Source organism: Nyctereutes procyonoides, unplaced genomic scaffold, assembly GCF_905146905.1.
Source record: "Nyctereutes procyonoides isolate TBG_1078 unplaced genomic scaffold, NYPRO_anot_genome, whole genome shotgun sequence".
In the NCBI taxonomy this organism is placed as follows: domain Eukaryota; kingdom Metazoa; phylum Chordata; class Mammalia; order Carnivora; family Canidae; genus Nyctereutes; species Nyctereutes procyonoides.
Genome location: NW_026575049.1, coordinates 27,645,893 through 27,665,711, shown reverse-complemented (window position 1 = coordinate 27,665,711; position 19,819 = coordinate 27,645,893). Strand labels below are relative to the sequence as shown.

Sequence of the window (19,819 nt, the reverse complement as noted above, 5' to 3'; positions counted from 1 at the left end):
ATTTGTAAATGTTGGCAACTAATCTGACTTTAAATCAAGGGTAAGCTGTGTTGTCACAGATGGGCCACATTTGTCCTGGGGTTCTCTAGTCTGTTGCCTCGGGGCTACGTGAGGGAACCTTTGACATGGACATGATAGCTGTCCTTATCATGTTACACACTCTGCCCTTGGGTCCTGGGGGCTTCCTGTGGGAATGTTCATGAGCCAGCCTTTGATCTGGCCCCTTCTACTTACCAGATGGGTAAGTTTGAGGCTATTGGGCCACATTTGTTCTACAGCTCAAAACTTGGGTCATGTGGCCTGTGGGGTTATATGAATCCCTCCAAGTAGGAGTGTTGGTTGAATTTCCCAAAATATTTTGATGTATGGGGACAGGAAATTGACAGAGTACTGGAGAGTGGAGAGCTTGTGGTTGTCAGAAGACATGGAGACGTATTGTGCGCCAGGCCTGGGGGCTGCTCTTGTGGTCAGAGGCCTCCTCCATAGCCCTGTGAGGCGGAGCCTCACTGATGAGCAGTCAGAGCTGAGGTTTGGAGCTGATCAGGCTCACAGAGCACAGGCTGGGATCGGAGCTCAAGCCTGGCTCCTTTGGTCCAGCTTTCTCCCACCCTTGTGTTACTGTGGGCTGTGGGTTTAGTGGAAAGCCCGAGAACTAACTCCTAACCCTGAATGGGCTATTTGCCAGTTGAATGACCTTGGTTACAGTGTCTTGGGGAGCCTTAGATTTCACACAGGAATAGCAAACCGTGTTCGCAGGGTTTTATTGAGAGAATGAACCGAGTGAAATTCAGCACCTGACACAGTGCCTGGCCAAGGGGTGTTCAAGAAGTGTTGGTTCTCACTTCCACTTGAGATATGCAAACAGTTGAAAAGCATCTGTGCTTGAAAATTCTAACTCATTGAACAAATAAGCCTATCCTTCTGAAAACAAAACGGTGTATATTATGACCTACGTTAAATGTGTCTTACTGGCCAATTAATCCTAGTGGTTAAACATTTGCCTAAGGCTGTAAGAAGTCAAATAAGTAGGTCCTAAGGCAGGTAGGAAGAAAGGAATCATTCATTCTGAAGTTCTGCAAAATAAATGTGTGGGACATCCAGTGGGTGTGGGGTAGGGAGTGGGGGGAAGAGGCCCAGTGGATGCTCTCAGACATGGGCCTTGCCTTCACTGTGTATGGACTCTTTCCCTGAGAAAAGACCATTAGTTTGTGTGTGTGTGTGTGCGTGTGCACGTATGTCAGTGATTGTGGGTCTCAGCAGCTCAACTCACCCAGGCTCCCTGGGCAGAGTCTTGAGGAGAACGAGCTCATTCTCTGGGATCGGTCCATTTCCTAGGGTGCTGTGTGTGCCCAGGGGCCCCTAGGCCAGGGCAGTGCTTCACGGCCATTTGATGTGGCTGAAGGCCAGGGTAGGTGGGCTGGCCAGGGGGCGGGCTCCAGTGATCTAGGATGGGCTACTCTGCCCCTGTCTCTGGAGACAGATCAGGGGGTAACAAGAGCCTTCTAAGGTCCTCATTCCTCTTGTGGTCAATGTCTTCCATTTCCCGTAGTTTCTGCAAAAGGCATCAAGGAAACTGGCTAGCAGGGTTGGAACTTGAGGAGCCACTGCTGATGTGAGAGAGGACTCCCAGACCTGGGCCAGACCTGGGCTGCAGCTGCCCTGTCCACTCACATTTGCTGCTGCGCATGTATGGTGGACCCACCCCCACCCCTTCCTGGCTGCTTCTCCTACCTGGGAGATCTCCCCAAGGATGATCCCTCGGTACTGTCTGCCCTGTCCCAGTGCCTCCATGCCAGCCAGGAATTCCTTCCTCTCCTGGATTTCCTTTACCACTAGACAGGGGGAGAAGGGCCATCAGTGTACAGGGCAGTGGGGGGCCAGCAGGTTCCTGGGAGGGGTGGGGGAGAGGAAGCAGTTCTGTGGTCAGTGTTTCTCACTCTGGCCGCGGGTTATGGGCCCCTCCACACCCCCTATTCCAGCAGGAGTGGCCTATCAGTGGCTTACATTCTTCAAAGCGGTCCAGCTCTGGGGCTGGGTCCTTCTGTTGTACAGGAGGAGGCTTCCTTTTCCGTTCCTCTAAGTCCTTCCCAGTGGCAAAAATATTTTGGAGTCTTCGTTTCTCTTTCTCCAGATCTCCTGTAGGGCCCAGAAATGACCTAATGAAGGCAGGCAGGGCACCCCATTCATGGTCTGAGTTCCTATTTGGGCATGCTTGCACCAGGGTCCCTGGGCAACCCGGAGGGGGCTTCTGCAAACCAAGCACTTCTGGCCCCTAGGAGCCCCTGAGCTTGTGTCAAGACAGGAAGGGGAAGGGCTGGAAGAACGAATGCCAGAACCCACACACTGCTCTGGTACAGAGTGAAGCTAAGAAAACTGCTTGCCTCTGGGTATAGAGGCTGCATGGGGCTGTCGGCAGGTCTGTGCCAAGAGTTCTATCGGACGCCAAGTAGGAAGGGGGACAGAGGCTCCGTGAAGTAGCCTGGCATGCAGAGGAGCTCTGGACTGGGGGGGCTTGTGACCTTAAGAGAGCAGTGGCTGTGAGACCTGACAGCCAAACATTCATTAGGGACTGGTGGACTCCAGTTAATCATTTGAGAGTTCTAAAAAAATACAAAAGGATCACCTGTTTTTTCCTGCAACCTGAACACCCCCAAGCTAACAAGTGCCAAGGTTCAAGCACATTAGTATAAACAGCATGAGAATTTGATTAGACACCTGCTCACCTGCCCTGTGGGCTGCTTGCCCCACCCCTGGCCCCTTGGGGAAGGAGGTGGAAGAGGGGCTCTCTAGGCCCTCTCACTTACGGGGGGCTTGAGGCTTGAATGGCTCCCGGCTGTAGGCCCCATTGGCTTGGCACATGCTGGCAGGCCGGAGGTGGGGCCGGGCCGCCAGGATGGGAGGCAGGTAGATGGTCGAGGCTGTCTGTTTGGAAGGCAAGACCCTCTGGCTAGATGTCGGGCTGCACTGTAGGGGCAGAGTGTCTCCTCCTAGGGAAGGAAGGTTTGGGTGAGGGGCACCTACCTGTTTTTTTTTCTTTAATTTATAAAAGTGATACCTGCCTGTTAAAACAAGTCAAACAGTATAGAGTCTTCCCTTCTCTCCTCCAATCCCCCACCCCCACCCACAATGAGCAATTGTTAGGATTTGGTGGTCTTGTTCCATACTTTTTAATGTTAATACAAACATGTACAAAGATACATGGGTGTATATGACATTCGTGTTTCAAACACTGGATCATACTCTATTATATTCAGTAATAGACTCTTAACAATTTATCATGGACAACCTTCCAGATCACTCCATTTATATATAACTTATTTTTTAAAGCTATATACTAGTTCTTAGAATGGATACGTTATTTATTTTATTCAACTAGTCTCCTAATTTCAGAAATTCAGCCTTTTTCCCCTTCCCTTTTTTACTACTTCAAACAATGCTGCAATAAACATTCTTGTGCATCAAGCCTCTATACTGGTGCTTTTATTTCTATAGATGGATTCCTAAAACCTGCTTGGTACATAGGTGGGAAGGGATGGTTTGGATGGTATACACCAGTCCTGCCTACCATCCACGCCCACTGTCTTGGCCTGGATCTGGGGCTCCTCCTTCAGACCAGCTGAATGTGTTACCTCCTATCTGGTTGGCTGATCCCTCCTCTCATTTGCCCCAAAGCCCATCTCAGAGCAGGCCCCACCTGTTGTTTTGATCTGGCTCCCATGTATCTGTTCTGTGTGTCCAACCTTCTGTCATCCACCCAGCAAATACATACTGAGCATCTGCTCTGTGCCAGGCCCAGGACACTGGGGGTAAAGTGATAAGTAAGACAAAGTCCTGCCCTCGTTGCACTTACATTTGGGGTTGGAGGGGTGTGGATGATGATTAAGTAAATTACATAGTTAGATTGTGACAGTACAGGGATGGAATGGAGTATGTCAGAGCAGGATTTACAATTTTAAATAGGGTAGGCAGGGAAGGACCTCACCAAAAATGGTGGTGCAGAGACTTTGGGGAAGAGCATTCCAGGCAGAAGGAAAAGCTAGAGCAAAGGTTATGAGGTGATAATGTGCCTGGGGTGTCTGAGCAACAGCTAGGAAGCGAGGGTGCCAGCAATGGACTGAACAATGCAGGGGTATAGTGTGTGTAGAGGTCAGAGGTCAGGCACAGCAAGAGAAGTAGACAGCCTTGTAGGCCTTTGGAAAGACTGGCTTTTCCTTTGAGGTGGGAAACCATCAGAGGGTTTTGAGCGGGGAAGTTACATGATCCTTTGGCTGCTTGCCATTACTTCCCACTAACCCTCCCCTTCCCACAGCCTCTACCTAGAGCCACACCAAGGCTTTCCTATTCTTTCCTGAAGAGATGCTGTGCCTCCTAGAATGTCCCTCCTGCTCCCTCTCCTCTCTATTTCTGCCTGTCCAGTGCCGAGTGCTACCTCCCTCTATGGCCCATCCTTGGCAGATGATTAGGCCCCAAGTAATACCAGGAGTTCAGATGAAGGAGAGGCATTTGTGGCTTGCAACAGAATTCGGTTGATGCCTCAAAACAAAAAGTAAATTTGGTTAAGAGGAGAAAAGGAGGGGGTTATAGAAGAAAGCTGACTCAACACCAACACTTGGAGGCAAGTTTTTTAAAAAAGATGATGAAGTGGGGGCCTGGGTTGGCACAATTGGTTAAGCATCTGGCTCTTGGTTTTGGCTTAGGTTGTGATCTCAGGATCGTGGTTTGAGCCCCATGTCAGGCTCTGTGCTGAGCTTGGAGTCTGCTTGAGATTCTCTCCCTCTCCCTCTGCCCACCCTCATTCTCTCTAAAATAAATCTTTAAAAATCAATCAATCAATCAATCAATCAATCAAAAGAACATTCAGGAGAATAAAACTGTCAGCCAAACCAGTTACTTACCTTGGTTTCTCCACTAATGAAATCAGTCCTTCAGTAAATATCCAGCACTGGGCACTTGGGGCTACTGTGGTGAACATGGCAGACATAATCCTTGGTCTCCAGGAATTTAAGTGGAATTTCTAGCACCTTCTTTTTGTAGTCATGTTACAGGGGGCACTATGGGTTGCAGAGTGCAAAAATGGAGTGATGGGATTTAGATGTGCTAAGGCGCCAGGCTCTGACAGCTGAGTTGCCAGGCTCTGACAGCTGAGTTGTCCTTGTCTGCAGTGAGGAAGATCTGACTCCCTACTGGGATGGCCCAGCCTGCCCCTGGCCACTGCTGGACGTACCCTGCTGATATTTGCCTCTTTGGCTCTCCCTTCTCTTTGTTTCTGTGGCTGCTCAGGTGCCCTCTCTAATACATCCTTCTGCAAATAAGGCAATCACTTGTGGTGGATTCACTAGAGAAGATTCTGACATTCTCTCTCTCCAAGGCCGTTTCACAGGTCTCTGTTCTGATCCATTAGATACCAACTCAGTTAAATCTCAGGGAGCATGGTAGTTTTCAAGATCTTAGCACCTTGCTATTGTGCCCATGAACTTCTACTTTTTTGTTTCCTTCAAAATAACTAATATAGTAGGTGGTCAGGGTGAGCTGGAAAGCATCTGCAAACTCTTCCTGTGCTGGAATTCTGCCAATTGTCTTGCTTCGGCTAGCTAAACTGTGACAATAAAACTATGAGCAAGACCCACACACATACAGAGTCTTTTCTCCTGGAGAGCTCACATGGTATGCGTGTAATAGGGAGGGACAGATTGCAGACATGACCACATGGAGACTATTTTGGCTGGGCAGGATCTCTCAATCAGGCTGTGATCTCTTGGAAGGTTGGCCAGAGACAGACTGTAAGAGGCTTGTTGTTGTGCTAGGACCCATGTCGTGGGAAGAAGCAAAAGGCCTAAAAGGTCAATTCTCCAGGAGCAAGGGTGAGAAATGCTATTCAATTTTTTTTTGCCTTTTAATTTTTTAAAAAGATTTATTTATTTATATATAGAGAGAATGAGAGAGCCCACACACACAGGAGAAGGGGTAGGGGGAGAGAATCTTTTAAGCTGACTCCCTGTTGAGCACGAGCTCTCATGGGCTTGATCTCACAGCCCATAAGATCATGACCTGAGCTGAAACCAAGAGTCGGATGCTCAGCCAACTGAGCCACCCCAAGCACCCCTTCTTTGGTTTTTAAAAATTAGGTCGTCTACCCCTTAACATGGAAGAGCATTAAAAGTGTGGTTCTGGGGATCCCTGGGTGGCGCAGCGGTTTAGCGCCTGCCTTTGGCCCAGGGCGCGATCCTGGAGACCCGGGATCGAATCCCACATCAGGCTCCCGGTGCATGGAGCCTGCTTCTCCCTCTGCCTGTGTCTCTGCCTCTCTCTCTCTCTCTGTGTGACTATCATAAATAAATAAAAAAATTAAAAAAAATTAAAAAAAAGTGTGGTTCTGGGGCACCTGGGTAGCTCAGTGGTTGAACGTCTGCCTTGGGCTCAGGTTGTGATTCCAGGGTCCTGGGATCAAGTCCTGCATCAGGCTCCCCACAGGGAACCTGCTTCTCCCTCTGCCTATGTCTCTGCCTCTCTGTGTCTCTCATGAATAAATAAATACAAATCTTAAAAAAAAAAAAAAAAAGTAGGGTCCTGAGTCCCTCAGCCCAGGAAGCCTCTGTGAACCACCTCTTACTTTTCATGGTGTCCATGATGTGGCGCTGTTGGAAGTTAGTCAGTTTGGATTCCTTCATCATCACTGAAAAGATAAAGTACCTTTATGAGGCCTCCTGGGCAGCAGGCAGAGCCCTTCATCTCACCCTATTCCAGTGTAAAACTGTATCACCTCCTAGCCCCATTATGTACCTGAGTACTCCTTCTCTCCCTTTCCTGCTTCACTGTTTTTTTCTGGAGCACTTACTACTATCAACATTCTATATATTTTGCTTATTTATTGTCCCCTTCCTACCAGAATATTAGTTAGCTCCATGAGATGGCAGGAATTTTTGCTGTTTCCTCGTTTTTAAAAACTGTTATATACCCAGCACTTAGAACAATGTCTAAAGCACATTACGTAGGTTTAAAACTTTCGTTGTTGAGTGAATGAATGAATGGAGAGTATTTATTAAGCATGCGGCAGGGGCTGGAGCTACAGTTGTGAGCCTAGACAGGTACAATTCCTGCCCTGGTGGAGTTCATGATCTAGAGGGGTTGATGAATATTAATCCAATGAGAGACAACTAAATGTCTGAGTACAGGTTGTGCTGTGCATTGAAGGAAAAGGTATGTGGTGGTGTGAAAGTGTGGAACCCTTGGTTCGACCCTGGTGGTGGCAGGCGGGGAGGAGATAGAGCGTCCCTGGGGAAATTGAAAGTGTGATCTAAGGAAGGCACAGGAGTCCATCACTTTAAAATTCTAATTTCTTTGACTTTGGGCCACTTGCAAGTTGTAGGATCCCTGAACCTTTGTGAACCCCACGCCTCTTCTCTGTAAAATGACGATAGCCGTTGCTAAGCCACAGGTCCTGTAGGGGAGAACCGGCCTACAGGGGGTAACTGTCACTACCACTCTCGACACACTGACCTCTGAGCAGCTCGCAGGTCCCTGGGGTGTAAGTGGCCGGCTTGGGGCAGCGCCAGAACCCTGTTCCTTTGGTCACTGCCTCTATCCTTTCCTGGGAAGCCATGGGAGGGCTCTGGGGAGGGAATAACGCAAGGGCGCAACCCCTGTCTCCCAGGTCTAATCTCCGCTCCCGCATCGCCCCGCCCCCGAACGCCCCCCAGTCTGGAGCGGGGGTGGAGCCACAGGAGAGTGTGACGTCACCGTCAATGTCGCGGCAGTGCCTGATCCTTCCACCCCGAACAGATACACAGGCGGACCCCCCCGCCCCCGCCCCGCCACGAACGGAGACCTCATCCTGGCCCGGTGCCTGCGGCAGGGAAGCCCTCTCTGGAGGAAGGGGGCGTCGGGATAGCCGCGGTCCGGTCAGTGCCCGTTGAGGGATACGCCAAAATTGAGACCTCACCGTGAAGAAAGCCCCCAGCTGGTGCCCCCGCCACAGAGAGCGGCCAGGCTCGGGGGACCGTAACCACGGCTCCGCCGCGGCCCGGCGCCTGGGCCCCGCACAAACTCGCGGACCTCCGCGAGCTGAGCTGCCACCCGCGGCTCTGGCTACCATGGTAACTGGCACACACCCCCTCGGCGCGTGCGCACACTGACGACCCCGGCCGGTCCCCCGGAAGTGCTTGCCTCTGGGTCACGGCGCAGGCGCAGAATACGCGGGGCGCCGCGCGGGGCGCCGGTAAGCTGTTTGCGGGTCTCCGCGCGGGTGTTGGGTGCAGGTGCCGGTCGTGTCGGTGTGGGCGTCATGTCAGACAACGAGGACAAGTGAGTGCGCGAGCTGCGGGAGGGCCGGGTGAAGCGGGAGCCTGCGTCGGCGGAGGCTGCGGAGCCGGGCTCGAGGGGCAGTGTCTGAGGGGCCCGCGGGGCTGGACGGGAGGGAAGGGCGGGGAGCCCGGAGCCAAGGCCCAGCGGCGGTCCAGAGAGGAGCAGTGCTCAGCAGACTTCCAGCGAGCCGCGCTGTGTGTCTCGTAATGGGAGTATGAGGTGAATTAGGTATAGCCCCTGCTCACCGGGACGCCCTTTCTAGAGGAGGGGACGAGCCCAGAGCAGATAGTACAGGGTCGTGTGAGGGTAGGCGATAGGAGTAACCTAGGGGACAGTCTAGCGAGACCTGGAGATGGTAAAGGTCTGGAGGGGATGCTGTAATCCCGGTGAGAGAACCTAGTGGCTTGGACTGGGGCGACACTAGTAGACGAGTAACATGTAGTTTTGAATTCTGGATTGGTTTCGAAGCTAATGTGTGGGGTCAGAGGAGAATCACTTTTTAAAAAAAAATATTTTATTTATTCATAGAGACAGAGGGAGAGAGGGGCAGAGACACAGGCAGAGGGAGAAGCAGGCTCCACACAGGAAGCCTGACGTAGGACTCGATCGCGGGTCTCCAGGATCACGCCCTGGGCTGCAGGTGGCGCTAAACCGCTGAGCCACCAGGGCTGCCCGAGGAGAATCACTTTTGAAGATAAAAATAATGGAGTCATCAGCATAAGTATATTAGTCAAAACTAAGAATCGGGTGAGATCACCAGGGAAATGTCCGTAGGGAAGAGATGGCTGGTGACCGAGTGTTAGAGCATCCCCGCTTTGAGCACTTGAGAGAAAAGAGGGGAAACCAGGAGAGGAGACCGAGATGGAGCAGCCAGGGAGGTGGAGGAGCCCCAATAAAAAGGCAGCCTTGCAGGCACGTGAGGAGAGTGTATTGAGCGGCCGGGTGGGGGACTGGTCAAGGGTGCCAACTGATCAAGTTAAACGAGAACAAGAATTGTCCACTGGATTCAGCAACATCGCAGTCACTAACGAACTTGAGAAGAGTGGTTTTGCTGGAACTGTGGAGGTGAAGGTCTTCCTGGAGTGAGATTATGACAGAATGGGAAGCGAGGAATCAGATAGGGAAGATGGGCAGCTCTCATGAATTTTGCTCCCGAGAGGAGCATGGAACTAGGGCTCTGTGGGAGGTAAAAGAGAAGTAAATTTTGTTTTTTAAGACAGGGAAATAAGTACATGTTTGTACATTGATGGGAGTGATCCAGTGAGAGGGAAACAGTGATGATGAACGAATGAGTCCTAGCAAAATTTGGGGGCTAATGGGGTAAGGATGAAGGAGTAAAATGGAACAGAAGTTTGATTCACTCATTAAGTAGTTATTTATTGAGCCCTTTCTCCATATTGGATGAGACATAGATCTCTGCTTTCTTTGAATCTAGTAAGTGATGCTTCAGCTAACTGATCTCTTCTTCTTGTACAGTTTTGATGGTGATGACTTTGATGATGTGGAGGAGGATGAAGGGCTAGGTGACTTGGAGAATGCTGAAGAGGTCAGTATTTAGCTGTGGGCTCCCTCCTTTGTACCCCAAGCTGCCAAATAATCCAGTGGTGATAATTGCCTGAATGTATCTGCCTCCTGCTTGGTCAGGGCCCCTGGCGCAAGCGCCCCCAGTTAGAGTGAGCAGTGTTCCTGTCCTGGATAGTGGATAAGTCCTACAGGGTAGGCCATAGCCTGTGGCTCTTGGGGCAATTGGTTTCCTGATGGGGGACATATCACTATTCATTCAGCAAGCATGTATTGAATGTTTATTATGTACTGGGTGCCCTCTGGACAGGGTAAATGTAAGGAGCCAGGGGGAGTGTGACCTGCGATAAAGCTGGAGAGGTAAGAGCCCACATCAAGCAGGATTTTCTATCCTAAAGGCAACTGGAAGCCACCAACAAGTGTTGAGGCAGGGAGTGGCACAATCAAGTTTATACTTTAGAAAGGGCATTCTGGCCTCAGAGTGATGAGTGAGTTGGGAAGGAGCAGGAGTAAAAGATAGAGACCCTTAGGGTCTCTCCATCCAGGCGAGAGACTTGTGGTTTGGACTTGGGTGCTAGTAATGTAGGTGATGAGAAGATGAATGAAAGAGATCTTTTGGTGGATTAGGTGTGGAGCTGAGAAAGTGGGAGATGACATAGGCAACCCCCAGGTTTCCAGCTTGTGTAACCAGGTGGATGGGTTGCTAACTTCATGCATGATGTAAGGTTTTTTATCCTGTGACTGATGGAGAAAGAAGTGCTTTATGGCTCCCAGAAAGGGAGTGATCCCTCAATTTTTTTAAGCTTGGAAGCCAAAACCCCCCTTTGGATTTTCTCTTTCTGCATGGTACACTCAGGTACCTATTCACTGAGTCAGAAACCCCCTCCCCATCCTCCTGGTCTACCCCTCTTCTGTTGATTCTGCCTCCTATACATGGTCCAGCCCTGTTTCTCCATTCTTAGTGCTTCAGCCTGGTTTAGGTCTTCACCGCTTTTCACTCACTTTGTTACCGAAATGTGTTACTTGTTTTCCTGCCTTCAATCTCCCACCACTCTGCTTGACTTGCCATTCTGCTGCCAGAGTTGTCTGTCTTACCTGCCTACCTGATTGATTACTACTGATCTTCCTTCAGGGTCTGCTTCTGCCCTTGCCCCCTGCAGAATATTCTCAACAGAGCATCCATAAGGATACGTTTAAAACTTAAGTCAAATTGTATCTCTCTTCTATTCAGAACCCTCATCCAAGTGGCTTCCCATCTCATACACAGTAAGTGCCAAAAAGTAAGCAGTACAAGGTCCTCCAAGCTCTGGCCACCTGCTTTCTCTGTGACCTCATCTCTTCTTGCTGTCCCTGTCATACCAGGTTGATTCCTGCTCAGGATCTGTAATCACCCTGTTCCCTCTTACAGGAATGCTTTTCCTGCAGATACGCACATGACCTAATGCTCACCTCCTTCAGGCCTTTGTCCAAGTGTCCCCTCAGTGAGGCTTCCATGACCATCCTATCTATCTATCTTATTATTATTATTATTATTATTATTTTTAAAAGACTTTATTTATTTATTCATGAGAGACACAGAGAGAGAGGCAGAGACACAGAAGGAGAAGCAGGCTCCATGCAGGGAGCCCGATGTGGGACTTGATCCTGGATCCCGGGTCCCCAGGATCACACCCTGGGCTGAAGGTGGCGCTAAGAAGGTGGTGCCAAACCTCTGAGCCCCACCATCCTATTTAAAGTGGCAGCGTCGGGACGCCCGGCTGGCTCAGCGGTCAGGGGGGTCTGCCTTTGGCCCAGGTTGTGATCCCCAGGTCCTCGGATCCAGTCCCACATCGGGCTCCCTGCATGGCTCCTGCTTCTGCCTCTGCCTGTGTTTCTGCCTCTCTCTGTGTGTCTCATGAGTAAATAAATAAAGTCTTAAAAAAAAAAAAAGTGGCAGAGTCCTCCTCCCATGTCTAACACACCCATCCTGGCACTCCTTGTCTCTTCTGTTAGTTTTTAGTTTTACTTGTTTTTTCTTTTGTTTTTATACTACATATTTTACTTATTAATTTTGTTTGTTAATTTCTTCTCCTAGTGTAAGCTCTGTAGGGGAAACAATTTTTATTTGTCTTACTCTTCTATTTCCAGCACTTAGAACACTGACACACGGTAAGCACTCAATAAATATTTGTTGACTTAATTCTTTGATTTTTTTTTTTAAGGTTATGTGTTTATTTTAGTAATCTCTACACCCAACATGGGGCCCAAACTCATGAGATCAAGAGTTGCACACACTTCCAACTGAGCCACCCAGGTGCCTTTTTTTCTTTTCTTTTTTTTTTTTTTTTTGAGTATTTTTAATTTATTATTTTAAGTGAGTTCTACACTCGATGTGAGGCTTGAATTCATGATCCCCAGATCAAAAGTCACATGCTCTACCCACTAAGCCAGCCAGGTGCCCCTGATTATTTATTATAGAATTTCTTCTATCTAAAACCCTTTTGCTCACCTTTTGCTCTAATACTTCACAGCTAGTATATTCTCTCCCACCCCGGTGCTTTTGTGCATGCAACTTCGCCTGCCTGGAATGCCCTTCTCTTCCTAATTGGCTTGGCGGCTCCTACTCATTTTCTAGAGTAGCTCAAGTCTCATCTCTGGACTGTCTTCCTAACCCCCAGCATGAGTTTGATGTCTCCCACCTTGTTAACTTTGTTGCACACTTGCATCCCTTTGTAGCAACCTGCTGTTTTGTTTACTCTTGTCTCCTCTCCCGACTGAATTCTTTGAGAACAGAAATAGTTAGCTTGCTATCTTATCACCCGTTATGATGATTTTTGACACATGACAGATGCTTAATAAGTAATTGTTGAATGCATGTGAATATTTGTATTCCTGCCTTTACTTTGACTTTTTAGCTACTTGACATATTAATTCAGTTACCCTGTCTAAAAGATGGAGTGCTTACTCCTTGCCTCCTGTTTAGAGAGATTTTTTATCTGTGCTCAAGGACTTTTTTGCACATAGCTAATGTTCTGGGACCACATCTACAGACTGCTTCTCTCTTCTGGATGAGGCAGCTGGCTCTGGAATCCCAATCGTGTTTCTTCTCTTTCACTAGGTCTGAGACTTTGGCCAAGTTAGCTCACCTCTGAGCCTCTAAAATAGGCACTGTAACCCCTACCACATAATGTTATTGGTAATGAAGACTAACTAAGGAGGCAACACTAACTGCAGTGGCACAAGCCCTGGCACATAATAAGTGATAATGTTAGCAGTGATTGTCATCATTGTCATCATCATCCTCCCCTTCAACCCAGAATATACTCCCTGAAGCTTTCCTTTTTTTCTGTCTTGGTGCCCAGGAGGGCCAGGAGAACGTTGAGATCCTTCCCTCTGGAGAGCGACCACAGGCCAACCAGAAGCGAATCACCACACCATATATGACCAAGTATGAGCGAGCCCGCGTACTCGGCACCCGTGCCCTTCAGATTGCGTGAGTGTATGCCCCTTCATGATCTTTTCCATCGGTCAGGCCATAGGGAGCTTCCGAGCTGTTGATGCAGTGGGCACCTGAAAACACTCTCCCTGCTCACATATGCTAAACTAGGCTGTTGGCTGTGTCTGTGTACCTGGCACTATACTAGAGTCCTGCCCTCAGGTAGTTTGTGAGCCAATGGGAGAAATAGAACTTGCATGTGAGAAGCCAAGTAACAGTATAGTAGAAACATAAAAATACAGAACTTGAGTGCCTGTCAGGTTAGTGAAACAAAACAAAGAAAAAAAAAGTGTGATTGAGGGAGCTGTAGATCCTTGTGGACTGGTTAATCTGGGGTGCTGTGGCATCAGCTGTCTGGCTTAAGGTGGTTCTTGACCCCAGGTGGACTGTGGGGGGGCCCTCCCCGCAGAGGCCAGGCTAGATATGCGAAGGAACAGAGCAGCCTTTCTTCTCTTACAAGTTGGAGCCAGGTGAACAATAATGAGATTTAGGAACTAGCCAGTGGACAGGTGGAGATCAAAATATCCGATGGCTGTGTATTCATCCTGTCACCATAGGCAGTGCAGGCATCCAGAGGCTGTGTCTGCAGGGGCAAGCCTGCCTGCCAAGGTTGTGGGTTGAACAGACCTGAAAACACCCTCTCTTGTAGGCAGGTGGCTTTGGGAAAGCAGGGACTTTCAACACTGGGTTGTAGATAGCTGCTTTTTCTCCCAGACTTCCCTCTTGGGAGTTATTCCTCCTTCCTAGGGAGGAGTGAGTCAGGGGACAGAGAGAGGGCAGATGTGTTACTGGTTACTCTAATAGAATGTCTTCTCCAGGGAAACATAGGCTGAGGAAATGAACCTGAACCTCCAACCCAAACATCTTATAAGCTAGTGTGGGAAATAGTGGGTGTCTGGAGGGATGGGTGCTTCAAGTAGGGAATAGTGGAAAATTGGCTAGAAAGAAAAGCTGGGGTCAGCTTTGTGGAGTCCTGCATGCCGGAGGAGTTTCTAATCTGTTCCCTTCTGTGTTTTCAAACAGCATTGGGCTTTATCCCCTCTAGTCCTAGAGGGTTAAAGATGACCACTGTATCCACTTTGAACAGGGTTTTATGGGTTGGCAACGCTGTTTCTCACCTTCAAAGTAGTAGACCTCTCTCTAGCCTGGTTTGTACTCCTGGCTGGTCTGGATAGAATTAGAGCTACACTCACTATGATAATTCTGATAATCACTGAGTCAGGATCTTCTGGATCTGTACCATCAATTATGGTAGCCAGTAGCTACATGTGGACATTTAAGTAAAATTAAATGAAACTAAAAGTTCAGTTTTTCAGCCTAATAGCCACATTTCAGGTGCTCAGTAGTCACATGTGGCTAGGGACTCCATAACGGAGAGTGCAGATAGAGGACATTTCCATTATCGCAGAACATTCCAGTGGGCAGCTCTTGTCCAGGCTAAAAGTGATCCAGAAGAAAGAATAACTTACAAATTATTTTTCAAACAAGTAGAATGCTTGTATGCAAGCTTAAAGTCTTTTAGCACTGAGTGAGGTACTGTGCTTGCACCTGTTGGGGAGGCAGGTGTTTTTTTTTTTTTTAAGATTTATTTTTATTTTTATTTTTTAAAAATTTTTTAAAAATTTTTATTTATTTACGATAGTCACAGAGAGACAGAGAGAGAGAGAGAGAGAGAGGCAGAGACACAGGCAGATGGAGAAGCAGGCTCCATGCACCGGGAGCCCTACTTGGGATTTGATCCTGGGTCTCCAGGATCGCGCCCTGGGCCAAAGGCAGGCGCTAAACCTCTGCGCCACCCAGGGATCCCTAAGATTTATTTTTAAAGATTTTATTTATTTATTCATGAGAGACACATACACACAGAGAGAGGCAGAGACACAGGCAGAGGGAGAAGCAGGCTCCATGCAGGGAGCCTAACATGGGACTCGATACGAGGACTCCAGGATCAGGCTCTGGGCTGAAGGCAGAGCTAAACCGCTGAGCCACCCAGAGAGTCCCAGGTGGTTTTGAGGGTATCTCAGGTGCCAGAGACAGTTCAAGGAAAGGTAGGCAAGCATGGATTGTGGTAGGGGAATGGAAGTAGCCGGGGGCACAAGCCTGGAAAGATGTCACCAGTGCCTTGAGTGACAAGTTCAGAAGATCAGCATGCATTTGGTGGACCGTGTGGGACACTTAAAAGTTGGGAGGCAGACATTCAGTACACTACCAAGTCCCAGCGTCCTTTGCTTTGGGAGAAAAGCTTGGTTCAACTTAGTTGGGGCTATTGTGCTCCTTCCAGTTAAGGATCAGGGCTGTCTGGTAGTTCCCCGCTTGGCTGTAAGCCCTCAGACGTCCAGGGATGTATCTTGTCACCAAATACCAGACTGAACAGACATTTTTTGGATTTTTTTGAAATCTCACTCTGGTTCATTTAGCACCACCTGGCGGCAGATGTTTACCACAGCCATTTCCTGAGGATCACAGCCAAGTTGGGGGGGGGGGGGGCCCTGGTGCAAAACAAAATACCTAAGGGCAACTCATAATTCACACATTATATGCACAAGGCTGGATGGATGAACTCGAATTTTTGTTGTCTTGAAAGAAATGTGTAAAAAGAAATGTGTTGTCTTGAAAGAAAGGTGTATTCAGATCAGGAAAAACATTTCCCTACATTCTGTAAAGCTTTTACTTTGGGGGAAATTTAAATACTTGAGAGGGGATATAGGGAAAGTTAAACCTTTGGTCTCTGCCTCTGGGAAATTTTCAGGCTTTTAGGAGTAACAAATCAAAATAATAAAATTAGTTAATTATATTGTGTAAACTGGTGGCTCTCAGACTGGCTATGATTAGAATCACCTGGTAAGCTTTGCAAATGCAGGTTATCAGGCTTCTTCACTAGAATTTCTATTCTGAGGGTCTGGAGCAGGACCTGAGAGCCTATATTTTTAGCATGCTTCCCTGGTAATTCTGATGATTGTTGGGTTTGGGATCCATTAGTGTGAACTTGTGCTGAAATCATGAATGGTGGCTTCCTAGAGGAGGTTGGCCTAGAATTGGTGTTTCTCCCGTTCATTTTGAGAGCCTCTGCTGTGGGCTGAGCGTTATGTTTGGGCATGTGGTCCTAGGCCACCAGATGCTCATGGTCTAATGCATAAGACTTCAAATAAGCAGCTACAGTACAGTGGGATTGAGTAGCTTATGTGAAATACATCAGCATGCTGAGCATTGCCAGGGATTTCCAGAGCAGATAATTGCCAGAGTAGGGAAATTTGAGCCTCTCCCAGGTTTGTAGAGCAAGGAAGAGTTTATAAGAGGATGCAGAGGGGAGCCAGCAGGGTGTATCGAGGGAACCATGGGAGTTTGGTATGGCGGAAAAGTGGGATAAGTACAAGCAAGTAGCATGAGAAGGTGCTACTAGAAAGGTGAGCAGACTGGGTTCTGTCTGATGGTTGTGGGGTGTCATGGAGGGGCTGTAAGGAGGTGAGCATCTGACGGCAGGGCCTGTGTGGAGGCTGGAAGAGCGGGACCCTGAGGGGTGTTGCCTGGATAGAGAAGGAAAATGAGCTGCCTTGGCCCTGAGGCAGGCCTGAGGAGTTGGGTTCGAGCGAGCCTTTGCATGGCTGTTCCTTTGTGCTGGAATACTCTGCTGTGGGTGCCGGGCTCGGGAGTTTGGAAGGCCCTTGGCAAGGGAGCTGACGAGAAGAATGTCATATGGGCCAGTGATGAAAGCCTATATGTCCTGTTCACAGAACCTTTCTTTCTTTTTTCTTTTCTTTTCTTTTTTTTTTTTTTTTTAAGATTTTATTGATTTATTCATGACACAGAGAGGGAGAGAGAGAGAGGCAGGCAGAGACACAGGCGGAGGGAGAAGCAGGCTCCATGCAGGGAGCCTGACATGGGACTCGATACGAGGACTCCAGGATCAGGCCCTGGGCTGAAGGCGGAGCTAAACCCCTGAGCCACCCGGGCTGCCCCACAGAACCTTTTTTAAGTTTATGGATCTTTAGCTTACTAATGGGAAATGTTCCAGCATAGTGGGTAGGAGCATGTGGGATTCCAATCTTGGCTCTGCTGCTTACTGGCTGTGTGAGCTTGGGCAAATCACTGATGTCTCTCTACCTTAGTTTCCTGTAATGAAAATTAGAGCAATTACCTCAAATGAGATCATCTATGTAAAGAGTTGAGAACAGCATACGTTACTAAGTTAGCCAGTAGTGTTTTAGTGTCATTGTATGCAAGTCAGTGCTTTTTGTTTCCCATCTTTGAGTGAGGATACTGAGATTGGGAGATAAATTCAGGGTCTCTGGAGGCAGAATTTAAATCCAGTCTCCTGGCCCCCGCCTGGTTGTAGTCACTGTGGCAATGCCTTTGAGCCCCTTCCCACCCCCACACTGGTCTGCCCACCTCTAAGGAGACCTTTCTCCAAGGGCTGGGGTGCTGATCTGATCCTGTTTGTGAAGTGAGCCCCCTGCCTTCCTCCTGGGCCATCTCTCCCAACATGTGTCCCTGTACCTACAGGATGTGTGCCCCTGTGATGGTGGAGCTGGAGGGGGAGACAGATCCCTTGCTCATCGCCATGAAAGAGCTCAAGTAAGTCGCCCTGACTATGGTTCACTGCTTCACAGCCCTGGGAGGCATCCCTTGGGTTCTCTGCTGCACATCCCCACCCGCACATCCCTGGCTGGGAAGATGTGATTCTTGTTCCTGTAGGTCCTTAGTTCAGGAATCAGCCCATGAGGAAGAGGGGCGGGAGGGGACAGGCAAAGAGGGAAGGCTTTAATGAGCCATGATCCTCTCCTGTGAAAATCTCCCTCTTCCTGCTGCACTTGGCTTTACCAGTATCCTTTCATGCTTCCTCTTTCTCCCTTCAGCCATAGGATGGCAGAGCCTTTCCAGACCCATTTTCCCACACTCAGGGATGCAGGAACTTCCGTCCTTCCCTCCCTCCCTCTCTCCCTCCCTTCCCTTCTTCCCTCCCTCCCTCCCTATTTATTTATTTATTTATTTGTTTGTTTGTTTATTAGAAGGAGAGAGAGTATGGAGAGGGAGAGGGAGGAACAGACTCTCCACTGAGCAGGGAGCCCTATGTGGGGCTCGATCCTAGGACCCTGGGATCATAACCTGAGCCGAAGGCAGACGCTTAACTCACTGAGCCACTCAGGAACTTTCTTTTTTATTGTAATTTCTTTTCTACAAAGTACACACATAGTCCCAAAGGATGCTGCTCAGACTTCTCTTTCCTTGCATTCTGCACACAGTCTGTCCTATCTGCTGTAGAGCTGAGGTCACCAACCCTCATATACTTGTGACTTCTCCCTGCCACAGGGCCCGAAAGATCCCCATCATCATTCGTCGCTACCTGCCAGACGGGAGCTATGAAGACTGGGGGGTAGACGAGCTCATCATCACCGACTGAGCTGGAATCATCTTCCTGACTGTGCCTCATCCTAGTTTCTATTTTCACATTCTTTATACTTGTAAATAAAAAACTGTTCAACCTTTTGCCCCGCTTTGGCTCCACCTCTCTATGATGCCCACTCGCTCTTTCCTGGTTACTGCCCTGCTGCCTGGCAGGTGCACCCATTCCTGTGGTCCTATGACTGTGAGCGCTAGGGAGCACTAGGGGCCTTACTCCTTGTGGATCTCCCGCATCCCTCCCTCCATCCCCCTGTTCACCAGCGCAAAGGCTGCTGCAGGGAGACACCTCAGCTGCCTTCCTAGCAGACAGACAAGCCTTTGTGCCCAGGGAGCTGGTTGCCACGGAAACCCCCAATTTCCTTTCCAGTGGGGACTGGCTGCAGGGGCTTCTCCCTTCTCAGGAGTATCACAGAGCAGGTCTCATCAAGCCACCCATTGTTTCCTGAGGACCTGCCTCGAGCCTCTTATCGTGGGCTCGGATCCCCTTTCAGGAGCTAGTGCCCCAGCAGGAAGCTTGGGGATGCAGTGATCTCCCGCCCTCCCCAGGCAGAGCCCTGCTGGGCAAGGCAGCTGCTGGAGCAAGGACTGAACACCTGCCCACCCTGGTCCCCACTCTGTCCACTCCTCAGGCTGCTTTCCTTCATGGCCTTCTGGTCTGCCACGCCCATCCCCTGCCCTTCCTCCACCTCTGCAAGATGTCCTTTCCCTTCTGTGTAGGGCCCGTGTTCCTCCAAGGCCTTGACTGGGATGATGGCAGGCAGGGAAATAGGGCTCCTAGATTCCAGGTGTGACATGAAGTTGAGACTGGTGCTTGCCTTCCTCTGCCCTAGGTTCTGGGTCCTGCTGTCTTCACCTTGCCTTACCCAACCTGCAGTAAGACCAATCCTATTGCTTCCTTCCTCCCTTGAGGGGATAGAGATTGGGTGTATACTGACACCGACAGAGATAGAGGGGAAGCTGGCTCTCTGAATATTCTAGCCTTGACCTCCATTCGGCTGCCGGTTCCCCTTCCAAGAAGAGGAGTGGGCTTGCCTGATCTCTGCAAGAGGCAGGGCCTCTGGGGTGGGTGCACTGTGGAGAGTGGGAGTGATGAGCGCCCCCAGGAGTGTCTGCCTCTCTGGAGAA

The 19,819-nt window shown here is 49.3% G+C and overlaps 2 protein-coding genes across 5 annotated transcripts; one reads left to right on the top strand and one right to left on the bottom strand.

The window, feature by feature from the left end:
- Window positions 1-737: 737 nt before the first annotated feature.
- On the bottom strand, window positions 738-8,071 carry CUNH22orf23 (chromosome unknown C22orf23 homolog). 4 transcript variants are annotated; one of them, XM_055328573.1, is made up of 6 exons: window positions 7,826-8,071; window positions 7,498-7,609; window positions 6,611-6,673; window positions 2,805-2,987; window positions 2,005-2,136; window positions 738-1,832 (listed from the first exon to the last, which is right to left on the bottom strand). In XM_055328573.1, exons 2-6 carry the CDS (start codon window positions 7,598-7,600, stop codon window positions 1,444-1,446), a joined length of 870 nt encoding a protein of 289 aa, XP_055184548.1. In that variant the 5' UTR covers window positions 7,601-7,609; window positions 7,826-8,071; the 3' UTR covers window positions 738-1,443. The 4 variants fall into 4 exon arrangements, with proteins under 4 accessions (XP_055184548.1, XP_055184547.1, XP_055184549.1 ...); XM_055328572.1 differs by having other exon boundaries at window positions 7,940-8,071; XM_055328574.1 differs by lacking the exon at window positions 7,826-8,071 and having other exon boundaries at window positions 738-1,552; window positions 1,732-1,832; window positions 7,498-7,698.
- Window positions 8,072-8,187: 116 nt separating this feature from the next.
- On the top strand, window positions 8,188-18,778 carry POLR2F (RNA polymerase II, I and III subunit F). The gene is made up of 5 exons (XM_055328578.1): window positions 8,188-8,301; window positions 9,778-9,847; window positions 13,164-13,294; window positions 17,795-17,866; window positions 18,602-18,778. Exons 1-5 carry the CDS (start codon window positions 8,282-8,284, stop codon window positions 18,690-18,692), a joined length of 384 nt encoding a protein of 127 aa, XP_055184553.1. The 5' UTR covers window positions 8,188-8,281; the 3' UTR covers window positions 18,693-18,778.
- The last annotated feature ends 1,041 nt before the right edge of the window (window positions 18,779-19,819 follow it).

Excerpts from the sequence above, each read along its gene's own strand:
- CUNH22orf23 (XM_055328570.1), bottom strand. The coding sequence starts at position 7,672 with ATGCGGGAGCGGAGATTAGACCTGGGAGACAGGGGTTGCGCCCTTGCG. Across the intron at positions 2,137-2,804 it reads ATTCAAGCCTCAAGCCCCCC|GAGATCTGGAGAAAGAGAAA; the intron begins GTAAGTGAGAGG and ends TGGGCCCTACAG. Across the intron at positions 1,833-2,004 it reads GCTGGACCGCTTTGAAGAAT|TGGTAAAGGAAATCCAGGAG; the intron begins GTAAGCCACTGA and ends CCCCCTGTCTAG.
- POLR2F (XM_055328578.1), top strand. The coding sequence starts at position 8,282 with ATGTCAGACAACGAGGACAA. Across the intron at positions 13,295-17,794 it reads ACCCGTGCCCTTCAGATTGC|GATGTGTGCCCCTGTGATGG; the intron begins GTGAGTGTATGC and ends CTGTACCTACAG. Across the intron at positions 17,867-18,601 it reads ATCGCCATGAAAGAGCTCAA|GGCCCGAAAGATCCCCATCA; the intron begins GTAAGTCGCCCT and ends TCCCTGCCACAG.